The 27,535-nt window shown below is 40.1% G+C and overlaps 1 protein-coding gene across 1 annotated transcript in view; it reads right to left on the reverse strand.

Moving 5' to 3' along the window:
• The window catches only part of LOC128698398 (ubiquitin conjugating enzyme 6), a 55,801-nt gene extending 28,522 nt beyond the window's left edge, over positions 1 to 27,279 (reverse strand). Inside the window, exon 1 of the mRNA XM_070094178.1 lies at positions 27,016 to 27,279. Coding sequence (XP_069950279.1) covers positions 27,016 to 27,120 — 105 coding nt within the window. The 5' untranslated portion in view covers positions 27,121 to 27,279. The remainder of the gene's footprint in view (positions 1 to 27,015) is intronic.
• Positions 27,280 to 27,535: the final 256 nt, after the last annotated feature.

Raw genomic sequence — 27,535 nt, forward strand, 5'->3', positions numbered from 1 at the left:
TAAATTATGGGGAATCAAATTCAAAATGGGAATTGACACAGTTACTTTTTGCTGACGATACTGTGCTTATGGGAGATTCTAAAGAAAAATTGCAAAGGTTAGTGGATGAGTTTGAGAATGTGTGTAAAGGTAGAAAGTTGAAAGTGAACATAGAAAAGAGTAAGGTGATGAGGGTATCAAATGATTTAGATAAAGAAAAATTGGATATCAAATTGGGGAGAAGTATGGAAGAAGTGAATGTTTTCAGATACTTGGGAGTTGACGTGTCGGCGGATGGATTTATGAAGGATGAGGTTAATCATAGAATTGATGAGGGAAAAAAGGCGAGTGGTGCGTTGAGGTATATGTGGAGTCAAAAAACGTTATCTATGGAGGCAAAGAAGGGAATGTATGAAAGTATAGTAGTACCAACACTCTTATATGGATGTGAAGCTTGGGTGGTAAATGCAGCAGCGAGGAGACGGTTGGAGGCAGTGGAGATGTCCTGTCTAAGGGCAATGTGTGGTGTAAATATTATGCAGAAAATTCGGAGTGTGGAAATTAGGAGAAGGTGTGGAGTTAATAAAAGCATTAGTCAGAGGGCTGAAGAGGGGTTGTTGAGGTGGTTTGGTCATTTAGAGAGAATGGATCAAAGTAGAATGACATGGAAAGCATATAAATCTATAGGGGAAGGAAAGAGGGGTAGGGGTCGTCCTCGAAAGGGTTGGAAAGAGGGGGTAAAGGAGGTTTTGTGGGCGAGGGGCTTGGACTTCCAGCAAGCGTGCACGAGCGTGTTAGATAGGAGTGAATGGAGACGAATGATACTTGGGACCTGACGATCTGTTGGAGTGTGAGCAGGGTAATATTTAGTGAAGGGATTCAGGGAAACCGGTTATTTTCTTATAGTCGGACTTGAGTCCTGGAAATGGGAAGTACAATGCCTGCACTTTAAAGGAGGGGTTTGGGATATTGGCAGTTTGGAGGGATATGTTGTGTATCTTTATACGTATATGCTTCTAAACTGTTGTATTCTGAGCACCTCTGCAAAAGCAGTGATAATGTGTGAGTGTGGTGAAAGTGTTGAATGATGATGAAAGAATTTTCTTTTTGGGGATTTTCTTTCTTTTTTGGGTCACCCTGCCTCGGTGGGAGACGCCCAACTTGTTGAAAGAAAAAAAAAAAAACAATTCTGAGATATAATGGAATAAGAGACTGAAGTACATTATTCTGATCATAATAACAGTATTCATCATCAATATCAACATCAAAACAAATTTCATAGTAGGTGGTAAAAACTTCTAATTTTCTTAGGACATTTATTTAGATGTGTATCAATGTTTTGGTGACAAGTCAATCACCATCATGATTCATTTCTGGAATATGACAATGTACAAGTTACAAGTCACTGAAAATATAAAACATTAGCTAAACACAAGAAAAAAAAAATACCAACAATGCTTTGCTAACATTGGATTGTATTTTCAATGATGTCTTATGGTTTGTACATGGTAATGAAATGAATCCCAATGATGGAACCTGATTTGTTACTGAAACGTTATAAGTCACTTAACTCTTTCAGGGTTTCTGACATACTAGTACGGCTTACGCGCCAGGGTTATTGACGTACTAGTATGCGTAAATTCTAGCTCCTTCAAATCTAGCGAGAGAAAGCTGGTAGGCCTATACATGAAAGAATGGGTCTGTGGTCAGTGTGCACAGTATAAAAAAATTCCTGCAGCACAGTGCATAATGAGAAAAAAAAAAAAAACTCTGACCATGTTTTTGGTTTAAAACAGAGACTTTGCACTGTATTTTCATGTGGTATTTATGGTTGTACAGTGGTCCCTCGTTTTTCGTAGTTAATCCGTTCCTGGAGTTGCTATTATCGAAATATACGATTTGCGAATCAATTTTCCCCATAAGAAATAATGTAAATACAATTAATCCGTTCCTGACACCCAGAAGTATTAAAACAAAAAATTTTTTTACATGAAATATAGATGTAGTACATAAACAATACAATGGGAAATGATGAATGAAACATTAACAGCATAACACTTACCTTTATTGGAGATTCTTCTTAGTGTATGAGAGACTGGAAGAGGAGAGAGATTGGATTGTTTACAGTTTGGAAGGGGAATCCCCTTCCATCAACACCTCATGTACCAATTGCTTTTCTGGGGTTGCTTCTCTTCTCTGTTTCTTAATGCCACTAGGACCACCTTGAGAGTCACTTGAGTCCTGTCTCGCAAAATAACTGTGGAGAGAGCTCTGTTTCTGGCGTCTCTTTAACACTTCCCTCAAATGGCCCAAGACTTTGTCACTGTACATGTTGCCAACATGGCTTGCAACAACCTTGTCAGGGTGATGTTTCTCCATAAAGTTTTCCATCTTACCCCACATAGCAAAAATCTCTAATTTCTGAAGAAGGCACCTTCTTCCATCTCTCTCTTCCTCCTCCTCTGCAGCAAGATTCTGAGCTGCTATCTGTTGCTGTTCTTAAATTCAATCATATTTCTCACCTTCTTTACCACACGCTTGGCACTGGGAGCTTTCTTTGGAGCCAGGGTAGCTTATTTAGTACTTGCAAGCACTAAAATGAGTGGAATATTATGAAATATTTCGTAGGAGCACGCGAGGGGACCTTCGCTCACTGGTAAACAATGCCAGACTGGCTGGGTAGGGAGGCCAGACTGGCTGGGTAGGGAGGCCGCCCCGGCTCACACTGTGTGTACGCGTCCCGGACGAACTACTACTTGCGAGTCAACCTATGATTAGCGAGCCCATGCTTATACGAAAATATCCCTATGATTTTCGAAATCTATGATTCCCGAGAACTACGAAAAGCGAGGGACCACTGTATTTAGTTTTTCTGGTCTCATTTTATAGAATGGAAGACATATTACAGAAACTGAGATGATTTTGATTGGTTTCACAATTAAAAGTACATTGAAATTGAGCTCAAGGTAGCAGAAATGTTCAATTTTTGCCAAAGTTCAAAAGTAAACAAATATGCCAAGCGTCCATTACACGTCAACTGGCGAGTCTAATATTCTCTCACAAGTGCACTGATATTATTTATACCATTTCTACACCTTTTCTACACTAATGCAGTAGTTGCATAACAGTAAATCTTCTATTTTTTTGTGAGAATAAAAATTCAAAGTGGAAAGCAAAAGAGATGTAAGAGGGGCCTGGGGATGTGACTAATGAACAGAGAAAATGTTATTTTAGTGCCAGGAATGTCTGTCTTGTTTATTCTGGACCCTATTTGGAAACTGGCATCTTCTGAAATTTGTGTGAAATTGGCAAAATTGCCAATTTCTGACCACTTTAATGGATAGTTGAAATCGGTAAATGGGTGGTTTCTTGTACTCATTCGACAGAAAAAAAAAATGGCTGGAGGCAGTGGAGATGTCATGTCTGAAGGCAATGTGTGGCGTGAATATAATGCAGAGAATTCGTAGTTTGGAAGTTAGGAGGAGGTGCGGGATTACCAAAACTGTTGTCCAGAGGGCTGAGGAAGGGTTGTTGAGGTGGTTTGGACATGTAGAGAGAATGGAGCGAAACAGAATGACTTCAAGAGTGTATCAGTCTGTAGTGGAAGGAAGGCGGGGTAGGCCTAGGAAAGGTTGGAGAGAGGGGGCAAAGGAGGTTTTGTGTGCGAGGGGCTTGGACTTCCAGCAGGCATGTGTGAGCGTGTTTGATAGGAGTGAATGGAGACAAATGGTTTTTAATACTTGACGTGCTGTTGGAGTGTGAGCAAAGTAACATTTATGAAGGGGTTCAGGGAAACCGGCAGGCCGGACTTGAGTCCTGGAGATGGGAAGTACAGTGCCTGCACTCTGAAGGAGGGATGTTAATGTTGCAGTTTAAAAACTGTAGTGTAAAGCACCCTTCTGGCAAGACAGTGATGGAGTGAATGATGGTGAAAGTTTTTCTTTTTCGGGCCACCCTGCCTTGGTGGGAATCGGCCAGTGTGATAATAAAAAAAAAAAAAAATTCTAGCAAAATGGTTATAAGTTTTGTCGACTAGTACACTGGAATTGGCCGAAAATAGGGCTAAAAGTGGGCGAAATCGCCAATGCGTAAACATCGAGACCGCTAACTTCGCGAGAACATAATTCCATAAGTTTTCCATTAAATTTCATACTTTTGGTGCCATTATGATAAGGAAAAGATTCTCTGTCATTTCATAATTTTTTTTTTTTTCCAAAAAATTTTCGACCCTGAGAACAAGTTTAGGAGGGCCTCTTGACTGAGAGGGATAATAACTGCCCCAAGAATGACAGAAGGGACCATACAGCACCTGATTTCTAAGGAATTGGAGGAAATCAGGTTAGATCCAAGGAAATGAAAAACAGATCCAATTCCTAGAATCACAAGCCTCTAACCAGAAGACATGGGAAAATGGTTGGCCAAGCTTTTCAGTAAGTATTCCTCAGGATCCTTTAACAGGCCATTCTTTTTTTATAGTACATATTGGTGGAGAGCATGTATAGTCCCTTTATATAAAGGGAAAGGGGACAAGAGAGATTGTAAAAATTATAGAGGAATAAGTTTACTGAGTATACCAGGAAAAGTATACGGTAGGGTTATAATTGAAAGAATTAGAGGTAAGACAGAATGTAGGATTGCGGATGAGCAGGGAGGCTTCAGAGTGGGTAGGGGATGTGTAGATCAAGTGTTTACATTGAAGCATATATGTGAACAGTATTTAGATAAAGGTAGGGAAGTTTTTATTGCATTTATGGATTTAGAAAAGGCATATGATAGAGTGGATAGAGGAGCAATGTAGCAGATGTTGCAAGTATATGGAATAGGTGGTAAGTTATTAAATGCTGTAAAGAGTTTTTATGAGGATAGTGAGGCTCCGGTTAGGGTGTGTAGAAGAGAGGGAGACTACTTCCCGGTAAAAGTAGGTCTTAGACAGGGATGTGTAATGTCACCATGGTTGTTTAATATATTTATAGATGGGGTTGTAAAAGAAGTAAATGCTAGGGTGTTCGGGAGAGGGGTGGGATTAAATTATGAGGAATCAAATTCAAAATGGGAACTGACAGTTACTTTTTGCTGATGATACTGTGCTTATGGGAGATTCTAAAGAAAAATTGCAAAGGTTAGTGGAAGAGTTTGAGAATGTGTGTAAAGGTAGAAAGTTGAAAGTGAACATAGAAAAGAGTAAGGTGATGAGGGTATCAAATGATTTAGATAAAGAAAAATTGGATATCAAATTGGGGAGGAGGAGTATGGAAGAAGTGAATGTTTTCAGATACTTGGGAGTTGACGTGTCGGCGGATGGATTTATGAAGGATGAGGTTAATCATAGAATTGATGAGGGAAAAAAGGCGAGTGGTGCGTTGAGGTATATGTGGAGTCAAAAAACGTTATCTATGGAGGCAAAGAAGGGAATGTATGAAAGTATAGTAGTACCAACACTCTTATATGGATGTGAAGCTTGGGTGGTAAATGCAGCAGCGAGGAGACGGTTGGAGGCAGTGGAGATGTCCTGTCTAAGGGCAATGTGTGGTGTAAATATTATGCAGAAAATTCGGAGTGTGGAAATTAGGAGAAGGTGTGGAGTTAATAAAAGCATTAGTCAGAGAGCAGAAGAGGGGTTGTTGAGGTGGTTTGGTCATTTAGAGAGAATGGATCAAAGTAGAATGACATGGAAAGCATATAAATCTATAGGGGAAGGAAGGAGGGGTAGGGGTCGTCCTCGAAAGGGTTGGAAAGAGGGGGTAAAGGAGGTTTTGTGGGCTAGGGGCTTGGATTTCCAGCAAGCGTGCATGAGCGTGTTAGATAGGAGTGAATGGAGGCGAATGATACTTGGGACCTGACAATCTGTTGGAGTGTGAGCAGGGTAATATTTAGTGAAGGGATTCAGGGAAACCGGCTATGTTCATATAGTCGGACTTGAGTACTGGAAATGGGAAGTACAATGCCTGCACTTTAAAGGAGGGGTTTGGGATATTGGCAGTTTGGAGGGATATGTTGTGTATCTTTATACGTATATGCTTCTAAACTGTTGTATTCTGAGCACCTCTACAAAAACAGTGATAATGTGCGAGTGTGGTGAAAGTGTTGAATGATGATGAAAGTATTTTCTTTTTGGGGATTTTCTTTCTTTTTTGGGTCACCCTGCCTCGGTGGGAGACGGCCAACTTGTTGGAAAAAAAAAAATATACATGTACAAAAATCCTAATGCACACAGTGTATCAAGGACACAGCTAACCTCTGACCCAGTGCTTGGGATTTTATGATAGCTTCGGGACATTCTCTAGGGTGGTTTTTGTGGTTCTTGTCAGTCGTTTCCTAGTGCCAATAAAGGACACACTAGCGAAATAAACAAGATCCTGGTCAGTTTAAGACCTGAAGTGGTCTGAAATAGGTATCAAACTGGCAAGAAATGGTCAATGTTGAGCTAGAATCCTGGAAAAGCATGTTGGGGGCCCTATCCTGTGGTCTGTTATGGGTTCTTACTAGGTCTACTTCAATTGTTGGAAAAATCAGAAAAAATTGTGTGACTGAATTCAAAATCGAGGGAATGTTTTACATAAGACACCTGAGGAAGTGATTAATTTGGACTCTGCTATGACCAATGGAGAGGGTGAAAGGCATAATAGCAAAATACCTATGAATTTTGTCAGTTTAAGAATTGCAATAGGCCACATATAGCCCTCAAAGTGGGCAAAATCAGATGAATAAAATGCCTGACCAAATTCACACCTGCATAATTCCACAAGTTTTACATTTTTTTTAATTATCAGGAACTAATGCAAAGAAGTTATCCAATTCGCTCTTGACGAGAGTTAGGGATCTGTTAATGATTGTGTTGATCCTTTTACATCAATTATGTTATATGTTAGTGTACTCACTGTACTGATGCATCATCCACTAAGCTTCTTGCTTTTGCAAGGTGTAATTTCTATGTGCAGCAAGTTTAGGACCAATACCTTGTAGGTTTTAGATCAGCACTATCAAACTAAACCAAACTACATCATTTTTTTTTAACACATTGTTTTCCACATTGACAGGGTGACACGAAAAAGAAAAAACACTTTCGTCACTCACTCCATCACTGTCTTGCCAGAGGCGCGCCGATACTACAGTAGACACTGCAGTAGACCTACTGGCCCATGCTAGGCAGGTCTTACTCAAATCCAACCTCTCATATATTTGTCAACTCTTAAAGGTTAGACAGAAAGAGCTGAATGAACTGCACACATTTTCAGATTATGAAAGCATTTAATATGGTACCATACAAGCTACTTAGCAGTGGAGAAGTAAACTGAGGGAACAGGAACAGTATTAACATTAAGGGAAGACTTGAAGAATAAAGAACAAAGTTATTGTAAAGGATAAAGTACAGCATTAGGATTAGAGTGGAGCTAGTCTCGTAGACATAACATTAGTGGTAGGCCTTACTGTGTTCCTAGTATACTCAACTTCTTTCAAGAAACTGACCATATCTCACCAAGGCAGGGTGGGCAAATAACAGATGTATGAACTATACATCCAAATTAGCATATAAAGTTGTATTTATGAGCTTTTTAGAGCACACATGAAAAATATTAAAATATTATAACTAATTGTTTGCAACACAACAGAATAAAACTATGCAAGAAAATATCTTCACAGCAAAGACAATTCATAAGGCAAAACCTAAATGTACGTGCTCAAAAAACAAAGATAATTTTTACACTGATATTTCAGTTTTCTTTGGAGAGCAGTTTAACATCAATAAAAGTGAAGTGAATGATGATGAAAGTATTTTCTTTTTGGGTCACCCTGCCATGGTGGGAGACGGCCGACTTGTTATAAAAAAAAAGTGAAGGTAATAAGCTGGAAAACGGGGAGAAATCAGTGTGTGTGTATCATCTAGGAAAAAAAAAATGGTTAACCCTTTGAGGGTCGACAGGCCCTCTCCGAGACTCGTTCTCAGGGTCGGCCAAATTTAAAAAAAAAAAAAAATTCTTATGAAAAGATAGAAAATCTTTTCCCGATCATAATGACACCAAAAATATGAAATTTGATGGAAAACTTAAGGAATTATGCTCTCGCGAAGTTAGCGGTCTCGGCGATGTTTACGGATCGGTGATTTTGCCCACTTTGAGCCCCATTTTCGGCCAGTTCCACTGTACTAGTCGACAAAAAACATGAATATTTCGCTAGAACTCCATTTTTTCTATTGAATGAGTGCAAGAAACCACCCATTTACCAATTTTAACTATCCAGTACAGTGGTCAGAATTTAGCAATTTTGCCAATTTCACACAAATTTCAAAAGATGCCAATTTCTGAATAGGGTCCAGAACAAACAAGAAATACATTCCTGGCACTAAAACAACATTTCCTCTGTTCATTAGTCACGTCTCAAGGCCCCTCTTACATTCTTTTGCTTTCCACTTTGAATTTTTATTCTCACAAAAAATAGAAGATTTACTGTTATGCAGACTACTGCATTAGTGTAAAAAATGGTATGAATCATATTGGCACACTTGCAAAAGAATATTAGACTCACCAGTTGACGTGTATTGGACGCTTGGCATGATTTGTTTACTTTTGAACTTTGGTAAAAATCGAACATTTCTGCTACTTTGAGCTCAATTTCAAGGTACTTTTCATTGTAAAACCAGTCAAAATCATATTAATTTCTATGATATGCCTTCCATTCTATAAAATGAGACTAAGAAAACTAGAATACAACAATAAATACCATACGAAAATACAGTGCAAAGTTGCTGTTTTATTCCAAAAAAACGGTCAAAGTTTTTTTTCTCATTATGCACTGTGTGCTGCAGGATTTTTTTTATATTGTGCACACTGACCACAGACCCATTCTTTCATATGGAGGCCTACCAGCTTTCTCCCACTAGATTTGAGGGTGCTAGAATTTAGGCGTACTAGTACGTCAAAAACCCTGGGTCGTAAGCCGTACTAGTACGTCCAAAACCCTCAAAGGGTTAAAAGAAAAAGGCTTATGAATAAGTATTACAGTGAACCTGTACTTTGCAGCACACACACAATGATATACAGACAAAGATACAGTGGTCCCTCGTTTTTCGTAATCAATCCGTTCCTGGAGCCATTACTATAAACGAAATTTACGATTTACGAATCAATTTTCCCTATAAGAAATAATGTAAATACAATTAATCCGTTCCTGACACCCAGAAGCATTAAAACAAAAAAAAATTTTACATGAAATATACATGTAGTACATAACCAATACAATGGGAAATGATGAATGAAACATTAACAGCATAACACTTACCTTTATTGGAGATTCTTCTTAGTGTATGAGAGACTGGAAGAGGAGAGAGATTGGATTGTTTACAGTTTGGAAGAGGAATCCCCTTCCATCAACACCTCAGGTACCAATTGCTTTTCTGGGGTTGCTTGTCTTCTCTGTTTCTTAATGCCACTAGGACCACCTTGAGAGTCAATGGAGTCCTGTCTCGCAAAATAACTGTGGAGAGAGCTCTGTTTCTGGCGTCTCTTTAACACTTCCCTCAAATGGCCCAAGACTTTGTCATGGTACATGCTGCCAATATGGCTTGCAACAACCTTGTTAGGGTGATGTTTCTCCATAAAGCTTTCCATCTTACCCCACATAGTAAAAATCTCTTTAATTTCTGAAGAAGGCACTTTCTTCCATCTCTCTTCCTCCTCCTCTGCAGCAAGATTCTGAGCTGCGATGTGTTGCTCTTCCTGCTGAAGCTCTTGCAGCTCCTCAGTGGTGAGCTCTTCGTTGTGGTCTTCCACCAATTCTTCCACATCCTCCAAACTCACATCCAACCCCATGGAACTCCCCAGTGCCACAATTTATTTTACAACAGACATAGGCTCATCAGGGTCAGTCCCAAACCCTTCAAAATCCCTCTTGTCGACACAATCTGGCCACAATTTTCTCCAGGCAGAGTTCAAAGTTCTGGTAGTCACTCCCTCCCAAGCAATACCTATAAGGGTTATGCAATGAAGGATGCTGAAGTGTTCTCTCCAAAATTCCCTTAGGGTCAAGTGAGTGTCTGGTCACAGTCAAGCACTTGTGAAACATTGCTTTTGTGTAGAGTTTTTTAAAGTTTGCAATGACCTGCTGGTCCATGGGCTGGAGGAGAGGAGTGGTATTCGGGGGCAAGAACTTTACTGTGATAAACCCAAACTCCTCAAAAATTTGGTCATCCAAGTTTGGAGGATGAGCAGGTGCATTGTCCATTACTAGCAGGCACTTGAGATCCAATTTCTTTTCCAGGAGATACTCCTTCACACTAGGGCCAAACACTTCATTGAACCACTCGACGAAAATTTCCCTCGTGACCCATGCCTTACTATTAGATTTCCAAAACACACACAATTTACTCTTCATAACATTGTTTTTCCTGAACACACTGGGATTTTCTGAATGGTACACTAGTAATGGCTTCACTTTGAAATCCCCACTAGCATTAGCACAGAACATTAGCGTCAGCCTGTCTTTCATAGGCTTGTGTCCTGGCATTGCCTTTTCCTCTTGTGTAATGAAGGTCCTCTTTGGCATTTTTTTCCAAAAGAGGCCTGTTTCGTCACAATTGAACACTTGTTCAGGTTTCAGTCCTTCAGTCTCTATATACTCCTGGAATTCATGTAGGTTGGTAGACAGCAACCACCCAGGGAGGTACTACCGTCCTGCCAAGTGAGTGTAAAACGAAGCCTGTGATTGTTTTACATGATGGTAGGATTGCTGATGTCTTTTGTCTGTCTCATAAATATGCAAGATTACAGGCATGTCTTGCTACTTCTACTTACACTTAGGTCATACTACACATACATGTACACATTTATTTATACACACTCATCTGAGTTTTCGTTGATTTTATCTTAATAGTTCTTGGTCTTATTAATTTTCCTTTTATATCCATGGGGAAGTGGAATAAGAATCTTTCCTCCGTAAGCCATGCGTGTTGTAAAAGTCAACTAAAATGCCGGGAACAATGGGCTAGTAACCCCTTTTCCTGTAAAGATTACTAAAAAGAATAAGAAGAAGAAAATTGTCAAAGTGGGAAGTCTGAATGTGCGTGGATGTTGTGCAGATAAGAAAGAGATGATTGTGGATGTTATGAATGAGAAGAAGCTGGATGTCCTGGCTTTAAGTGAAACAAAGCTGAAGGGGGTGGGAGAGTTTCAGTGGAGAGGAATAAATGGGATTAGATCAGGGGTTTCAAATAGAGTTAGAGCTAAAGAAGGAGTAGCAATAATGTTGAAGGATAAGCTATGGCAGGAAAAGAGGGACTATAAATGTATTAACTCAAGGATTATGTGGAGTAAAATAAAGATTGGATGTGAAAAGTGGGTTATAATAAGCGTGTATGCACCTGGAGAAGAGAGAAGTGTAGAGGAGAGAGAGAGATTTTGGGAAATGTTGAGTGAATGCGTGGGGAGTTTTGAATCAAGTGTGAGAGTAATGGTGGTTGGGGATTTCAATGCTAAAGTGGGTAAAAATGTTATGGAGGGAGTAGTAGGTAAATTTAGGGTGCCAGGGGTAAATGTAAATGGGGAGCCTTTAATTGAGCTATGTGTAGAAAGAAATTTGGTAATAAGTAATACATATTTTATGAAAAAGAGGATAAATAAATATACAAGGTATGATGTAGCACGTAATGAAAGTAGTTTATTAGATTATGTATTGGTGGATAAAAGGTTGATGGGTAGGCTCCAGGATGTACATGTTTATAGAGGGGCAACTGATATATCGGATCATTATTTAGTTGTAGCTACAGTTAAAGTAAGAGGTAGATGGGAAAAGAGGAAGGTGGCAACAACAAGTAAGAGGGAGGTGAAAGTGTATAAACTAAGGGAGAAGGAAGTTCGGGTGAGATATAAGCGACTATTGGCAGAAAGGTGGGCTAGTGCAAAGATGAGTAGTGGGGGGGTTGAAGAGGGTTGGAATAGTTTTAAAAATGCAGTATTAGAATGTGGGGCAGAAGTTTGTGGTTATAGGAGGGTGGGGGCAGGAGGAAAGAGGAGTGATTGGTGGAATGATGAAGTAAAGGGTGTGATAAAAGAGAAAAAGGTAGCTTATGAGAGGTTTTTACAAAGCAGAAGTGTTATAAGAAGAGCAGAGTATATGGAGAGTAAAAGAAAGGTAAAGAGAGTGGTGAGAGAGTGCAAAAGGAGAGCAGATGATAGAGTGGGAGAGGCACTGTCAAGAAATTTTAATGAAAATAAGAAAAAATTTTGGAGTGAGTTAAACAAGTTAAGAAAGCCTAGGGAAAATATGGATTTGTCAGTTAAAAACAGAGTAGGGGAGTTAGTAGATGGGGAGATGGAGGTATTGGGTAGATGGCGAGAATATTTTGAGGAACTTTTAAATGTTAAGGAAGAAACAGAGGCAGTAATTTCATGCACTGGTCAGGGAGGTATACCATCTTTTAGGAGTGAAGAAGAGCAGAATGTAAGTGTGGGGGAGGTACGTGAGGCATTACGTAAAATGAAAGGGGGTAAAGCAGCTGGAACTGATGGGATCATGACAGAAATGTTAAAAGCAGGGGGGGATATAGTGTTGGAGTGGTTGGTACTTTTGTTTAATAAATGTATGAAAGAGGGGAAGGTACCTAGGGATTGGCGGAGACCATGTATAGTCCCTTTATATAAAGGGAAAGGGGACAAAAGAGACTGTAAAAATTATAGAGGAATAAGCTTACTGAGTATACCAGGAAAAGTGTACGGTAGGGTTATAATTGAAAGAATTAGAGGTAAGACAGAATGTAGGATTGCGGATGAGCAAGGAGGTTTTAGAGTGGGTAGGGGATGTGTAGATCAGGTGTTTACATTGAAGCATATATGTGAACAGTATTTAGATAAAGATAGGGAAGTTTTTATTGCATTTATGGATTTAGAAAAGGCATATGATAGAGTGGATAGAGGAGCAATGTGGCAGATGTTGCAAGTATATGGAATAGGTGGTAAGTTATTAAATGCTGTAAAGAGTTTTTATGAGGATAGTGAGGCTCAGGTTAGGGTGTGTAGAAGAGAGGGAGAATACTTCCCGGTAAAAGTAGGTCTTAGACAGGGATGTGTAATGTCACCATGGTTGTTTAATATATTTATAGATGGGGTTGTAAAGGAAGTAAATGCTAGGGTGTTTGGGAGAGGGGTGGGATTAAATTATGGGGAATCAAATTCGAAATGGGAATTGACACAGTTACTTTTTGCTGATGATACTGTGCTTATGGGAGATTCTAAAGAAAAATTGCAAAGGTTAGTGGATGAGTTTGGGAATGTGTGTAAAGGTAGAAAGTTGAAAGTGAACATAGAAAAGAGTAAGGTGATGAGGGTGTCAAATGATTTAGATAAAGAAAAATTGGATATCAAATTGGGGAGGAGGAGTATGGAAGAAGTGAATGTTTTCAGATACTTGGGAGTTGACGTGTCGGCGGATGGATTTATGAAGGATGAGGTTAATCATAGAATTGATGAGGGAAAAAAGGTGAGTGGTGCGTTGAGGTATATGTGGAGTCAAAAAACGTTATCTATGGAGGCAAAGAAGGGAATGTATGAAAGTATAGTAGTACCAACACTCTTATATGGGTGTGAAGCTTGGGTGGTAAATGCAGCAGCGAGGAGACGGTTGGAGGCAGTGGAGATGTCCTGTTTAAGGGCAATGTGTGGTGTAAATATTATGCAGAAAATTCGGAGTGTGGAAATTAGAAGGTGTGGAGTTAATAAAAGTATTAGTCAGAGGGCAGAAGAGGGGTTGTTGAGGTGGTTTGGTCATTTAGAGAGAATGGATCAAAGTAGAATGACATGGAAAGCATATAAATCTATAGGGGAAGGAAGGAGGGGTAGGGGTCGTCCTCGAAAGGGTTGGAGAGAGGGGGTAAAGGAGGTTTTGTGGGTAAGGGGCTTGGACTTCCAGCAAGCGTGTGTGAGCGTGTTAGATAGGAGTGAATGGAGACGAATGGTACTTGGGACCTGACGATCTGTTGGAGTGTGAGCAGGGTAATATTTAGTGAAGGGATTCAGGGAAACCGGTTATTTTCATATAGTCGGACTTGAGTCCTGGAAATGGGAAGTACAATGCCTGCACTTTAAAGGAGTGGTTTGGGATATTGGCAGTTTGGAGGGATATGTTGTGTATCTTTATACGTATATGCTTCTAAACTGTTGTATTCTGGGCACCTCTGCAAAAGCAGTGATAATGTGTGAGTGTGGTGAAAGTGTTGAATGATGATGAAAGTATTTTCTTTTTGGGGATTTTCTTTCTTTTTTGGGTCACCCTGCCTCGGTGGGAGACGGCCGACTTGTTGAAAAAAAAAAAAAAAAAATTTCAGCCGCCTTGTGGTCCGAACTGGCAGCCTCACCATGCCTTATCACACTGTGTATGCCAGTACAGTTCTTAAATCTCTCAAACCAGCCTTTGCTGGCCTTAAATTCACCCACCACATCACTATTTGCAGGCAATTTCTTTACCAAATCTTCATGCAACTGCCTAGCCTTTTCACAAATAATTGAAGTCATAAGAATATCTCCTGCTAATTGTTTCTCATTTATCCACACCAATAATAACTTCTCAACCTCTTCCAGTACTGGTGATCTCGTTTTTGTCAGCATAGTTTTTCCCTTTGCAACAACAGCATCCTTGATTTCCTTTTTCTTGGCCACTATGGAACATAAGGTTGTGTAGGGTTTCTTATACATCCTGGACAGTTCGGCCACACTTGTACCACTTTCATATTGTTCCATGATGGTTTTCTTAAATTCAATCGTATTTCTCACCTTCTTTACCACAGGCTTGGCACTAGGAGCTTTCTTTGGAGCCATGGTAGCTTATTTAGTACTTGCAAGCATTAAAATAAATGTGAGGGGACCTTCGCTCACTGGTAAACAATGCCAGACTGGCTGCCGCCACGGCTCACACCGTGGGTACACGTCCCGGACGAACTACGACTCGCGAGTCAACCTATGAAAAGCGAGTCCATGTTTTTATGAAAATACCCCTATGATTGGCGAAATTTACGATTGCCTAGAACTACGAAAAGCGAGGGACCACTGTACGTCCAAAACCATTTTATACTTGATATGCATAACCCATTCTTGAGTATAGTATGAAACTCGGGTAAATAAAACTAGGTCACCCAAAGGAATGTATCCAAACTGGTGACTGAATTGTAGAAAATAAGTCACTAAGAAAGTTCAAGACATTTATCAGGGATGGAATGAACCAGAGTACAGTGGACCCTCGACCAATGATGGCATCGTATAATGTTAAATCCAACTAGCGATACATTTTAACGCAAAAATTTTGCCTCGACTAGCGATAAAAAACTCGACCAACGCGATTCGTTCCATTCGAGACATGTCCACTTGTGGCCAGTGTTTACAAGCCAGCCAGCCACCGCGGCCCCATCCAAACATACAATCGGAACATTTCATATTATCACAGCATTTTTAGTGATTGCACCTGCAAAATAAGTCACCATGGGCCCCAAGAAAGCTTCTAGTGCCAACCCTACAGCAAAAAGGGTGAGAATTACTATGGATATGAAGAAAGAGATCATTGCTAAGAATGAAAGTTGAGTGTGTGTCTCCGAGCTGGCCAGGTTGTACACAAAACCCCAATCAACCATCGCTACTATTGTGGCCAAGAAAACGGCAATCAAGGAAGCTGTTCTTGCCAAAGGTGCAACTTATTTTTTTTTATTATCACACTGGCCGATTCCCACCAAGGCAGGGTGGCCCGAAAAAGAAAAACTTTCACCATCATTCACCCCATCACTGTCTTGCCAGAAGGGTGCTTTACACTACAGTTTTTAAACTGCAACATTAACACCCCTCCTTCAGAGTGCAGGCACTGTACTTCCCATCTCCAGGACTCAAGTCCGGCCTGCCGGTTTCCCTGAACCCCTTCATAAATGTTACTTTGCTCACACTCCAACAGCACGTCAAGTATTAAAAACCATTTGTCTCCATTCACTCCTATCAAACACGCTCACGCATGCCTGCTGGAAGTCCAAGCCCCTCGCACACAAAACCTCCTTTACCCCCTCCCTCCAACCTTTCCTAGGCCGACCCCTACCCCGCCTTCCTTCCACTACAGACTGATACACTCTTGAAGTTATTCTGTTTCGCTCCATTCTCTCCACATGTCCGAACCACCTCAACAACCCTTCCTCAGCCCTCTGGACAACAGTTTTGGTAATCCCGCACCTCCTCCTAACTTCCAAACTACGAATTCTCTGCATTATATTCACACCACACATTGCTCTCAGACATGACATCTCCACTGCCTCCAGCCTTCTCCTCGCTGCAACATTCATCACCCATGCTTCACACCCATATAAGAGCGTTGGTAAAACTATACAGTGGACCCCCGCATACCGTTGGCATCACATAATGTTTAATCCGCATACCGATACATTTTACTGCTAAAATTTTGCCTCGCATACCGCTTAAAAACCCGCTCACCGCTGTTCATCCGAGACGCGTCCAATGTGCGCCTTAGCCAGCCTCACACGTTCCGCCGGTGGCATTGTTTACCAGCCAGCCTCCGCGGTAGCATCCAAGCACACAATCGTAACATTTCGTATTATTACAGTATTTTTGGTGATTTTATCTGGAAAATAAGTGACCATGGGCCCAAAGAAAGCTTCTAGTGCCAACCCTACAGCAATAAGGGTGAGAATTACTATAGATGAAGAAAAAGATCATTGATAAGTATGAAAGTGGAGTGCGTGTCTCCGAGCTGGCCAGGTTGTATAATAAACCCCAATCAACCATCGCTACTATTGGTGGTACAGCTGCTGCTGCTGCACTGTCAGCTGCTGCTGCTGCTGCTGTAGCATCGTCTGCTGCTGCTGTAGCACTCTTGTTGGTGTGGCTTATTGAGAATATACCAAGAAACAATTAACCCCAGAGGATTTGCCACCCAGGATAACCCAAAAAAGTCAGTGTCATCGAAGACTGTCTAACTTATTTCCATTGGGGTCCTTAATCTTGTCTCCCAGGATGCAACCCACACCAGTCGACTAACACCCAGGTGAACAGGGAAAAATGCCTGGAACTAGTGCTCATATTGGTGAATTTAAAGCCAGCAAAGGTTGGTTTGAGAGATTTAAGAATCGTAGTGGCATACACAGTGTGATAAGGCCTGTTCTGGAAGAAAATGCCAAACAGGACCTACAGTACTCAGGAGGAAAAGGCACTCCCAGGACACAGTGTCATCAGTCATTGCTGCATCTTCAATAAAGGTAAGTGTCATTTATTCTTCATTTAGTAGACTAGTACATGCACAATATATACTGTGCATGTACTACTCTACTATTGTGCATGTATCCTTCTCTTTGTGTGTAGGAAAATGTATATTTCACGTGGTAAAAAATTTTTTTCATACTTTTGGGTGTCTTGCACGGATTAATTTGATTTCCATTATTTCTTATGGGGAAAATTCATTCGCATACCGATTATTTCGCATACCAATGAGCCCTCTTGCACGGATTAAAATCCACTGTACTCTCATAGATTCCCCTCTTAGCCTCCAAGGACAAAGTTCTTTGTCTCCACAGACTCCTAAATGCACCACTCACCCTTTTCCCCTCATCAATTCTATGATTCACCTCATCTTTCATAGACCCATCCGCTGACACGTCCACTCCCAAATATCTGAATACATTCACCTCCTCCATACTCTCTCCCTCCAATCTGATATCCAATCTTTCATCACCTAATCTTTTTGTTATCCTCATAACCTTACTCTTTCCTGTATTCACTTTCAATTTTCTTCTTTTGCACACCCTACCAAATTCATCCACCAATCTCTGCAACTTCTCTTCAGAATCTCCCAAGAGCACAGTGTCATCAGCAAAGAGCAACTGTGACAACTCCCACTTTATGTGTGATTCTTTATCTTTTAACTCCACGCCTCTTGCCAGGACCCTCGCATTTACTTCTCTTACAACCCCATCTATAAATATATTAAACAACCATGGTGACATCACACATCATTGTCTAAGGCCTACTTTTACTGGGAAATAATTTCCCTCTTTCCTACATACTCTAACTTGAGCCTCACTATCCTCGTAAAAACTCTTCACTGCTTTCAGTAACCTACCTCCTACACCATACACCTGCAACATCTGCCACATTGCCCCCCTATCCACCCTGTCACACGCCTTTTCCAAATCCATATATGCCACAAAGACCTCTTTAGCTTTATCTAAATACTGTTCACTTATATGTTTCACTGTAAACACCTGGTCCACACACCCCCTACCTTTCCTAAAGCCTCCTTGTTCATCTGCTATCCTATTCTCCGTCTTACTCTTAATTCTTTCAATAATAACTCTACCATACACTTTGCCAGGTATACTCAACAGACTTATCCCCCTATAATTTTTGCACTCTCTTTTATCCCCTTTGCCTTTATACAAAGGAACTATGCATGCTCTCTGCCAATCCCTAGGTACCTTACCCTCTTCCATACATTTATTAAATAATTGCACCAACCACTCCAAAACTATATCCCCACCTGCTTTTAACATTTCTATCTTTATCCCATCAATCCCAGCTGCCTTACCCCCTTTCATTTTACCTACTGCCTCACGAACTTCCCCCACACTCACAACTGGCTCTTCCTCACTCCTACAAGATGTTGTTCCTCTTTGCCCTATACACAAAATCACAGCTTCCCTATCTTCATCAACATTTAACAATTCCTCAAAATATTCCCTCCATCTTCCCAATACCTCTAACTCTCCATTTAATAACTCTCCTCTCCTATTTTTAACTGACAAATCCATTTGTTCTCTAGGCTTTCTTAACTTGTTAATCTCACTCCAAAACTTTTTCTTATTTTCAACAAAATTTGTTGATAACATCTCACCCACTCTCTCATTTGCTCTCTTTTTACATTGCTTCACCACTCTCTAACCTCTCTCTTTTTCTCCATATACTCTTCCCTCCTTGCATCACTTCTACTTTGTAAAAACTTCTCATATGCTAACTTTTTCTCCCTTACTACTCTCTTCACATCATCATTCCACCAATCGCTCCTCTTCCCTCCCGCACCCACTTTCCTGTAACCACAAACTTCTGCTGAACACACTAACACTACATTTTTAAACCTACCCCATACCTCTTCGACCCCATTGCCTATGCTCTCATTAGCCCATCTATCCTCCAATAGCTGTTTATGACGGGCATAAACAAGGGAGACATTAATAAAGTACTGAGGGTGTCGAACCAGGTAAGAACCAGGAATTTTGGATTTAAGTTGGATAAATTTAGATTTAGAAAGGACATAGGTAAGTACTGGTTTTCTAACAGAGTTGTAGATGCGTGGAACAGTCTTCCCAGTGGGGTGATAGAGGCTAGGACCTTGGGTAGCTTTAAGAAGAGACTGGACAAATATATGAGTGGGAGGGGCTGGGTTTGATTGGTGTTGGGGGGTGCGGGAGTTGTTTCTTGAGTAGCTTTAGGTAGATGTCGTTTTGATAAGGACCTGCCTCGTATGGGCCAGTAGGCCTTCTGCAGTGTTCCTACATTCTTATGTTCTTATGTTCACCTCTCTCTTCCCTGATGCTTCTATTCTCCTTGTATCCCATCTACCTTTTACTCTCAGTGTAGCTACAACTAGAAAGTGATCTGATATATCTGTGGCCCCTCTATAAACATGTACATCCTGAAGTCTACTCAACAGTCTTTTATCTACCAATACATAATCCAACTACTGTCATTTCGCCCTACATCATATCTTGTATACTTATTTATCCTCTTTTTCTTAAAATATGTATTACCTATAACTAAACCCCTTTCTATACAAAGTTCAATCAAAGGGTTCCCATTATCATTTACACCTGGCACCCCAAACTTACCTACCACACCCTCTCTAAAAGTTTCTCCTACTTTAGCATTCAGGTCCCCTACCACTATTACTCTCTCACTTGGTTCAAAGGCTCCTATACATTCACTTAACATCTCCCAAAATCTCTCTCTCTCCTCTGCATTCCTCTCTTCTCCAGGTGCATACACGCTTATTATGACCCACTTCTCGCATCCAACCTTTACTTTAATCCACATAATTCTTGAATTTAAACATTCATATTCTCTTTTCTCCTTCCATAACTGATCATTCAACATTACTGCTACCCCTTCCTTTGCTCTAACTCTCTCAGATACTCCAGATTTATTTCCCCCCTCTGAAACTCCCCTACCCCCTTCAGCTTTGTTTCAGCAATCATCTGTTTCTTGTCATCCGCACTACATCCACGCACATTTAAGCATCCCAGTTTTATAAAGTTTTTCTTCTTCTATTTTTTTGTAAATGTCTACAGGAGAAGGGGTTACTAGCCCATTGCTCCCGGCATTTTAGTCGTCTCATACGACACGCATGGCTTACGGAGGAAAGATTCTTTTCCACTTCCCCATGGACAATAGAAGAAATAAAGAGGAGCAAGAGCTATTTAGAAAAAGGAGAAAAACCTAGATGTATGTATATATATATGCATGTGCGTGTCTGTGAATTGTGACCAAAGTGTAAGTAGGAGTAGCAAGATATCCCTGTTATCTAGCGTGTTTATGAGACAGAAAAAGAAACCAGCAATCCTACCATCATGCAAAACAGTTACAGGTTTCTGTTTCACAGTCATCTGGCAGGACGGTAGTACTTCCCTGGGTGGTTGCTGTCTACCAACCTACTACCTAATGATGGCATCATATAACGTTAAATCCAACTAGCGATACATTTTAAAGCAAAAATTTGGCCTCGACTAGCGCTAAAAAACTCGACCAATGCGATTCGTTCCGTTCGAGACATGTCCACTTGTGGCCAGTGTTTACAAGCCAGCCAGCCACCGCGGTCCCATCCAAACATACAATCGGAACATTTCATATTATCACAGCATTTTTAGTGATTGCACCTGCAAAATAAGTCACCATGGGCCCCAAGAAAGCTTCTAGTGCCAACCCTACAACAAAAAGGGTGAGAATTACTATGGATATGAAGAAAGAGATCATTGCTAAGAATGAAAGTTGAGTGCGTGTCTCCGAGCTGGCCAGGTTGTACACAAAACCCCAATCAACCATCGCTACTATTGTGGCCAAGAAAACGGCAATCAAGGAAGCTGTTCTTGCCAAAGGTGCAACTATGTTTTCAAAACTGAGATCACAAGTGATAGAAGATGTTGAGAGACTGTTATTGGTGTGAATAAACGAAAAACAGATAGCAGGAGATAGAATCTCTCAAGCGATCATATGTGAAAAGGCTAGGAAGTTGCATGACGATTTAATTAGAAAAATGCCTGCAACTAGTGGTGATGTGAGTGAATTTAAGGCCAGCAAAGGATGGTTTGAGAGATTTAAGAATCGTAGTGGCATACAGTGTGATAAGGCATGGTGAGGCTGCCAGTTCGAACCAAAAAGCAGCTGAAATTTTTTTTTTTTCAACAAGACGGCCGTCTCCCACCGAGGCAGGGTAACCCAAAAAAGAATGAAAATCCCCAAAAAGAAAATACTTTCATCGTCATTCAACACTTTCACCACACTCACACATTATCAGTTTTAGCAGAGGTGCTCAGAATACATCAGTTTAGAAGCATACACATATAAAGATACACAACATATCCCTCCAAACTCCCAATATCCCAAACCCCTCCTTTAACCCTTTGACTGTCGCAACCCCCAATCCTGAGGTGTCTCCTGGTGTCGCAAAATTTAAAAAAAAAAAAATTCTTATAAAATGATAGAGAATCTTTTCCCGATTGTAATGACACCAAAAAAACGAAATTTGATGGAAAACTGATGGAATTATGCGCTCACGAAGTTAGCGACCTCGCTGCTGTTTACAAATCGGCGATTTCGCCCACTTTGAGCCCTATTTTCGGCTAATTCCATTGTTCCAGTCACCCAAACTCATAGCTATTTCTTTAGAACTCTATTTTTTCTATCGATTGAGTACAAGAAACTGCCCATTTACCAATTTTAACAACCTAATAATGTGGTCAGAAATTTGCAATTTGGCCAATTTCACGAAAACTAAAAAATATGACAATTTCAAAATAAGGTTCAGAATGAACAATGCAGACATTCCTGGCTCTAAAATAACATTTTCTTTGCTCATCAGTCATGTCTCCAGGCCCCTCTGATATTACTCTTGCTTTCTATTTTGAATTTTTATTCAAACAAAAAATAGAAGACTTACTATTATGCAGACTACTGCAATACTGTAATAATTGTATAAATAACATCAACCCATTCATGACTGCATATTAGAATGGCTAGTTGGACATTTATTGGACAATGGCATCATTTGTTTACTTTTGAACATTGGCAAAAATCAAACATTTCCCCTACTTTGAGCTCCATTTCTAGGCTCTTTTTATAGTAAAATCAATCAAGATCACCTTTATTTCTATAATATGTTTTCCATTCTATCAAATGAGACCAAGAAAACGAGAATGCAACCATAAATACTATACGAAAATAGACCACAAAGTCGGCATTTTAATTAAAAAAAAACTGAGTTTTTTTTTCTCATTATGCACTGCATGCTCCAGGATTTTTTATATGGTGCACACTGACCACACAGACCCATTCTTTCATATGTGGGCCTACCAGCTTTCTCCTGCTTGATTTGAAGTCGCTAGAATTTATGAGTATATATACATCAAACACGGTACCTCGTAAGACGTACATATACGGCCGCGACAGTCAAAGGGCTAAAGTGCAGGCATTGTACTTCCCATTTCCAGGACTCAAGTCCGACTATATGAAAATAACTGGTTTCCCTGAATCCCTTCACTAAATATTACCCTGCTCACACTCCAACAGATCGTCAGGTCCCAAGTACCATTCGTCTCCATTCACTCCTATCTAACACGCTCACGCACGCTTGCTGGAAGTCCAAGCCCCTTGCCCACAAAACCTCCTTTACCCCCTCTCTCCAGCCCTTTCAAGGACGACCCCTACCCCGCCTTCCTTCCCCTATAGATTTATATGCTTTCCATGTCATTCTACTTTGATCCATTCTCTCTAAATGACCAAACCACCTCAACAACCCCTCTTCTGCCCTCTGACTAATACTTTTATTAACTCCACACCTTTTCCTAATTTCCACAGTCCAAATTTTCTGTATAATATTTACACCACACATTGCCCTTAAACAGGACATCTCCACTGCCTCCAACCGTCAACTCGCTGCTGCATTTACCACCCAAGCTTCACACCCATATAAGAGTGTTGGTACTACTATACTTTCATTCATTCCCTTTGCCTCCATAGATAACGTTTTTTGACTCCACACATACCTCAACGCACCACTCGCCTTTTTTCCCTCATCAATTCTATGATTAACCTCATCCTTCATAAATCCATCCGCCGACACGTCAACTCCCAAGTATCTGAAAACATTCACTTCTTCCATACTACTCCTCCCCAATTTGATATCCAATTTTTCTTTATCTAAATCATTTGATACCCTCATCACCTTACTCTTTTCTATGTTCACTTTCAACTTTCTACCTTTACACACATTCCCAAACTCATCCACTAATCTTTGCAATTTTTCTTTAGAATCTCCCATAACCAAAGTATCATCAGCAAAAAGTAACTGTGTTAATTCCCATTTTGAATTTGATTCCCCATAATTTAATCCCACCCCTCTCCCGAACACCCTAGCATTTACTTCTTTTACAACCCCATCTATAAATATATTAAACCACCATGGTGACATTACACATCCCTAAGACCTACTTTTACCGGGAAGTAGTCTCCCTCTCTTCTACACACCCTAACCGAAGCCTCACTATCCTCATAAAAACTCTTTACAGCATTTAATAACTTACCACCTATTCCATATACTTGCAACATCTGCCACATTGCTCCGCCATCCACTCTATCATATGCCTTTTCTAAATCCATAAATGCAATAAAATCTTCCCTACCTTTATCTAAATACTGTTCACACACATATGCTTCAATGTAAACACTTGATCTACACATCCCCTACCCACTCTGAAACCTCCTTGCTCATCCGCAATCCTACATTCTGTCTTACCTCTAATTCTTTCAATTATAACCCTACCGTACACTTTTCCAGGTATACTCAGTAAACTTATTCCTCTATAATTTTTACAGTCTCTTTTGTCCCCTTTCCCTTTATATAAAGGGACTATACATGCTCTCCGCCAATCCCTAGGTACCTTCCCCTCTTTCATACATTTATTAAACAAAAGTACCAACCACTCCAACACTATATCCCCCCCTGCTTTTAACATTTCTGTCATGATCCCATCAGTTCCAGCTGCTTTACCCCCTTTCATTCTACATAATGCCTCACGTACCTCCCCCACACTTACATTCTGCTCTTCTTCACTCCTAAAAGATGGTATACCTCCCTGACCAGTGCATGAAATTACTGCCTCTCTTTCTTCCCTAACATTTAAAAGTTCCTCAAAATATTCTCGCCATCTACCTAATACCTCCATCTCCCCATCTACTAACTCCCCTACTCTGTTTTTAACTGACAAATCCATACTTTCCCTAGGCTTTCTTAACTTTTTTAACTCACTCCAAAATTTTTTCTTATTTTCATTAAAATTTCTTGACAATGCCTCTCCCACTATCATCTGCTCTCCCTTTGCACTCTCTCACCACTCTCTTTACCTTTCTTTTACTCTCCATATACTCTGCTCTTCTTATAACACTTCTGCTTTGTAAACACCTCTCATAAGCTAACTTTTTCTCTTTTATCACACCCTTTATTTCATCATTCCACCAATCACTCCTCTTTCCTCCTGCCCCCACCCTCTTATAACCACAAACTTCTGCCCCACATTCTAATACTGCATTTTTAAAACTATTCCAACCCTCTTCAACCCCCCCACTACTCATCTTTGCACTAGCCCACCTTTCTGCCAATAGTCGCTTATATCTCACCCGAACTTCCTCCTCCCTTAGTTTATACACTTTCACCTCCCTCTTACTTGTTGTTGCCACCTTCCTCTTTTCCCATCTACCTCTTACTCTAACTGTAGCTACAACTAAATAATGATCCGATATATCAGTTGCCCCTCTATAAACACGTACATCCTGGAGCCTACCCATCAACCTTTTATCCACCAATACATAATCTAATAAACTACTTTCATTACGTGCTACATAATACCTTGTATATTTATTTATCCTCTTTTTCATAAAATATGTATTACGTATTACCAAATCTCTTTCTACACATAGCTCAATTAAAGGCTCCCCATTTACATTTACCCCTGGCACCCCAAATTTACCTACTACTCCCTCCATAACATTTTTACCCACTTTAGCATTAAAATCCCCAACCACCATTACTCTCACACTTGATTCTAAACTCCCCACGCATTCACTCAACATTTCCCAAAATCTCTCTCTCTCCTCTACACTTCTCTCTTCTCCAGGTGCATACACGCTTACTATAACCCACTTTTCACATCCAATCTTTATTTTACTCCACATAATCCTTGAATTAATACGTTTATAGTCCCTCTTTTCCTGCCATAGCTTATCCTTCAACATTATTATTACTCCTTCTTTAGCTCTAACTCTATTTGAAACCCCTGACCTAATCCCATTTATTCCTCTCCATTGAAACTCTCCCATCCCCTTCAGCTTTGTTTCACTTAAAGCCAGGACATCCAGCTTCTTCTCATTCATAACATCCACAATCATCTCTTTCTTATCATTTGCACAACATCTACGCACATTCAGACTTCCCACTTTGACAATTTTCTTATTATTCTTTTTAGTAATCTTTACAGGAAAAGGGGTTACTAGCCCATTGTTCCCGGCATTTTAGTTGACTTTTACAACATGCATGGCTTACGGAGGAAAGATTCTTATTCCACTTCCTCATGGATATAAAAGGAAAAGTAATAAGACCAAGAACTATTAAGATAAAATCAAAGAAAACTCATCTGAGTGTGTATAAATAAATGTGTACATGTATGTGTAGTGTAACCTAACTGTAAGTAGAAGTAGCAAGACATACCTGTAATCTTGCATATTTATGAGACAGACAAAAGACATCAGCAATCCTACCATCATGTAAAACAATTACAGGCTTTCGTTTTACACTCACTTGGCAAGACAGTAGTACCTCCCTGGGTGGTTGCTGTCTACCAACCTACTACCTTTAAAATATGTGCAGGAATTCAAGGAGTACATAGACAGTGAAGAATTGAAACCTGAGCAAGTGTTTAATTGTGACGAAACAGGCCTGTTTTGGAAGAAAATGCCAAGCAGGACCTACATTACTCAGGAGGAAAAGGCACTCCCAAGACATAAGCCTATGAAAGACAGGCTTACTCTGTTGATGTGTGCTAATGCTAGTGGTGATTGCAAAGTGAAGCCTTAATTGGTGTATCACTCTGAAACTCCCAGTGTGTTCAGGAAAAACAATGTCCTCAAGGACTTGACACCTCAAGTCCTAATGGAAAGGGATTCCCCTTCTAAACACTAACACCATCCACACTCTCCCCTCCTCCCATCCCATCAATCATCACCAGATCTTCAATAAAGGTAAGTGTCATGTAATTGTACATGTCTTCTTCAGTTTGTGTGTATTAAAATTAATATTTCATGTGGTAAAAAATTTTTTTTTCAATACTTTGGGGTGTCAGGAACGGATTAATTTGATTTCCATTATTTCTTATGGGGAAAATTAACTCTACTAACGATAATTTTGACTAACGATGAGCTCTCAGGAACGGATTAATATCGTTGGTCGAGGGTCCACTGTATATGGTTTAAAATTATACACTGAGCCTCAGAAATATCAGAAAAATTATTTAATACATATATGGTACAGAGGAATGATTCCATACAGGGGTTCAAAAATAAGTATAATGGAGCCATTTCTCATCAGATGGTAAGAAGTGAAACCAAGAACTAGAGCTCAATAACCCACAGGAGAGAGCAAAGTAATCACTTTTTGAACCAAACTAATTTGGGAGAATGACAATACTTTTGATGGATATATATAAACTGAACTAAATTACAAGGGACTAATGAGAACAAAATTAGAACTAACCTGTATGGACGTAAGAATGGCAGCTACATCGTACGTTGGGGACCATCTGTTTTGAAGAATATCCAAACAGATCCCACCATCCGCATAAACATTCGGGTGAAACATCTTGCTCACAAATTTAACAGTGGGAGGTTTATTAGGATACTCTTCTGTGAATTCCAACGTAAGTTTAAATGTACCATCCTCAAAAGGAGTATCATGTGGCCTGTTAAAGCAAAATTATAATTAGTGCATAGAAATCCAATCACCCTTATTGTATCTAAGCTGTATGTCTCTTATGTAATAAATAGTACAACTCCCACAAAGTGGGAGTTGTCACAGTTGCTCTTTGCTGATGACACTGTGCTCTTGGGAGATTCTGAAGAGAAGTTGCAGAGGTTGGTGGATGAATTTGGTAGGGTATGTAAAAGAAGAAAATTAAAAGTGAATACAGGAAAGAGTAAGAGAATAACAAAAGAGTATGAGAATAACAAAAAGATTAGGTGATGAAAGATTGGATATCAGATTGGAGGGAGAGAGT

Source organism: Cherax quadricarinatus, chromosome 44 (assembly GCF_038502225.1).
Source record: "Cherax quadricarinatus isolate ZL_2023a chromosome 44, ASM3850222v1, whole genome shotgun sequence".
Classification (NCBI taxonomy): Eukaryota; Metazoa; Arthropoda; class Malacostraca; order Decapoda; family Parastacidae; genus Cherax; species Cherax quadricarinatus.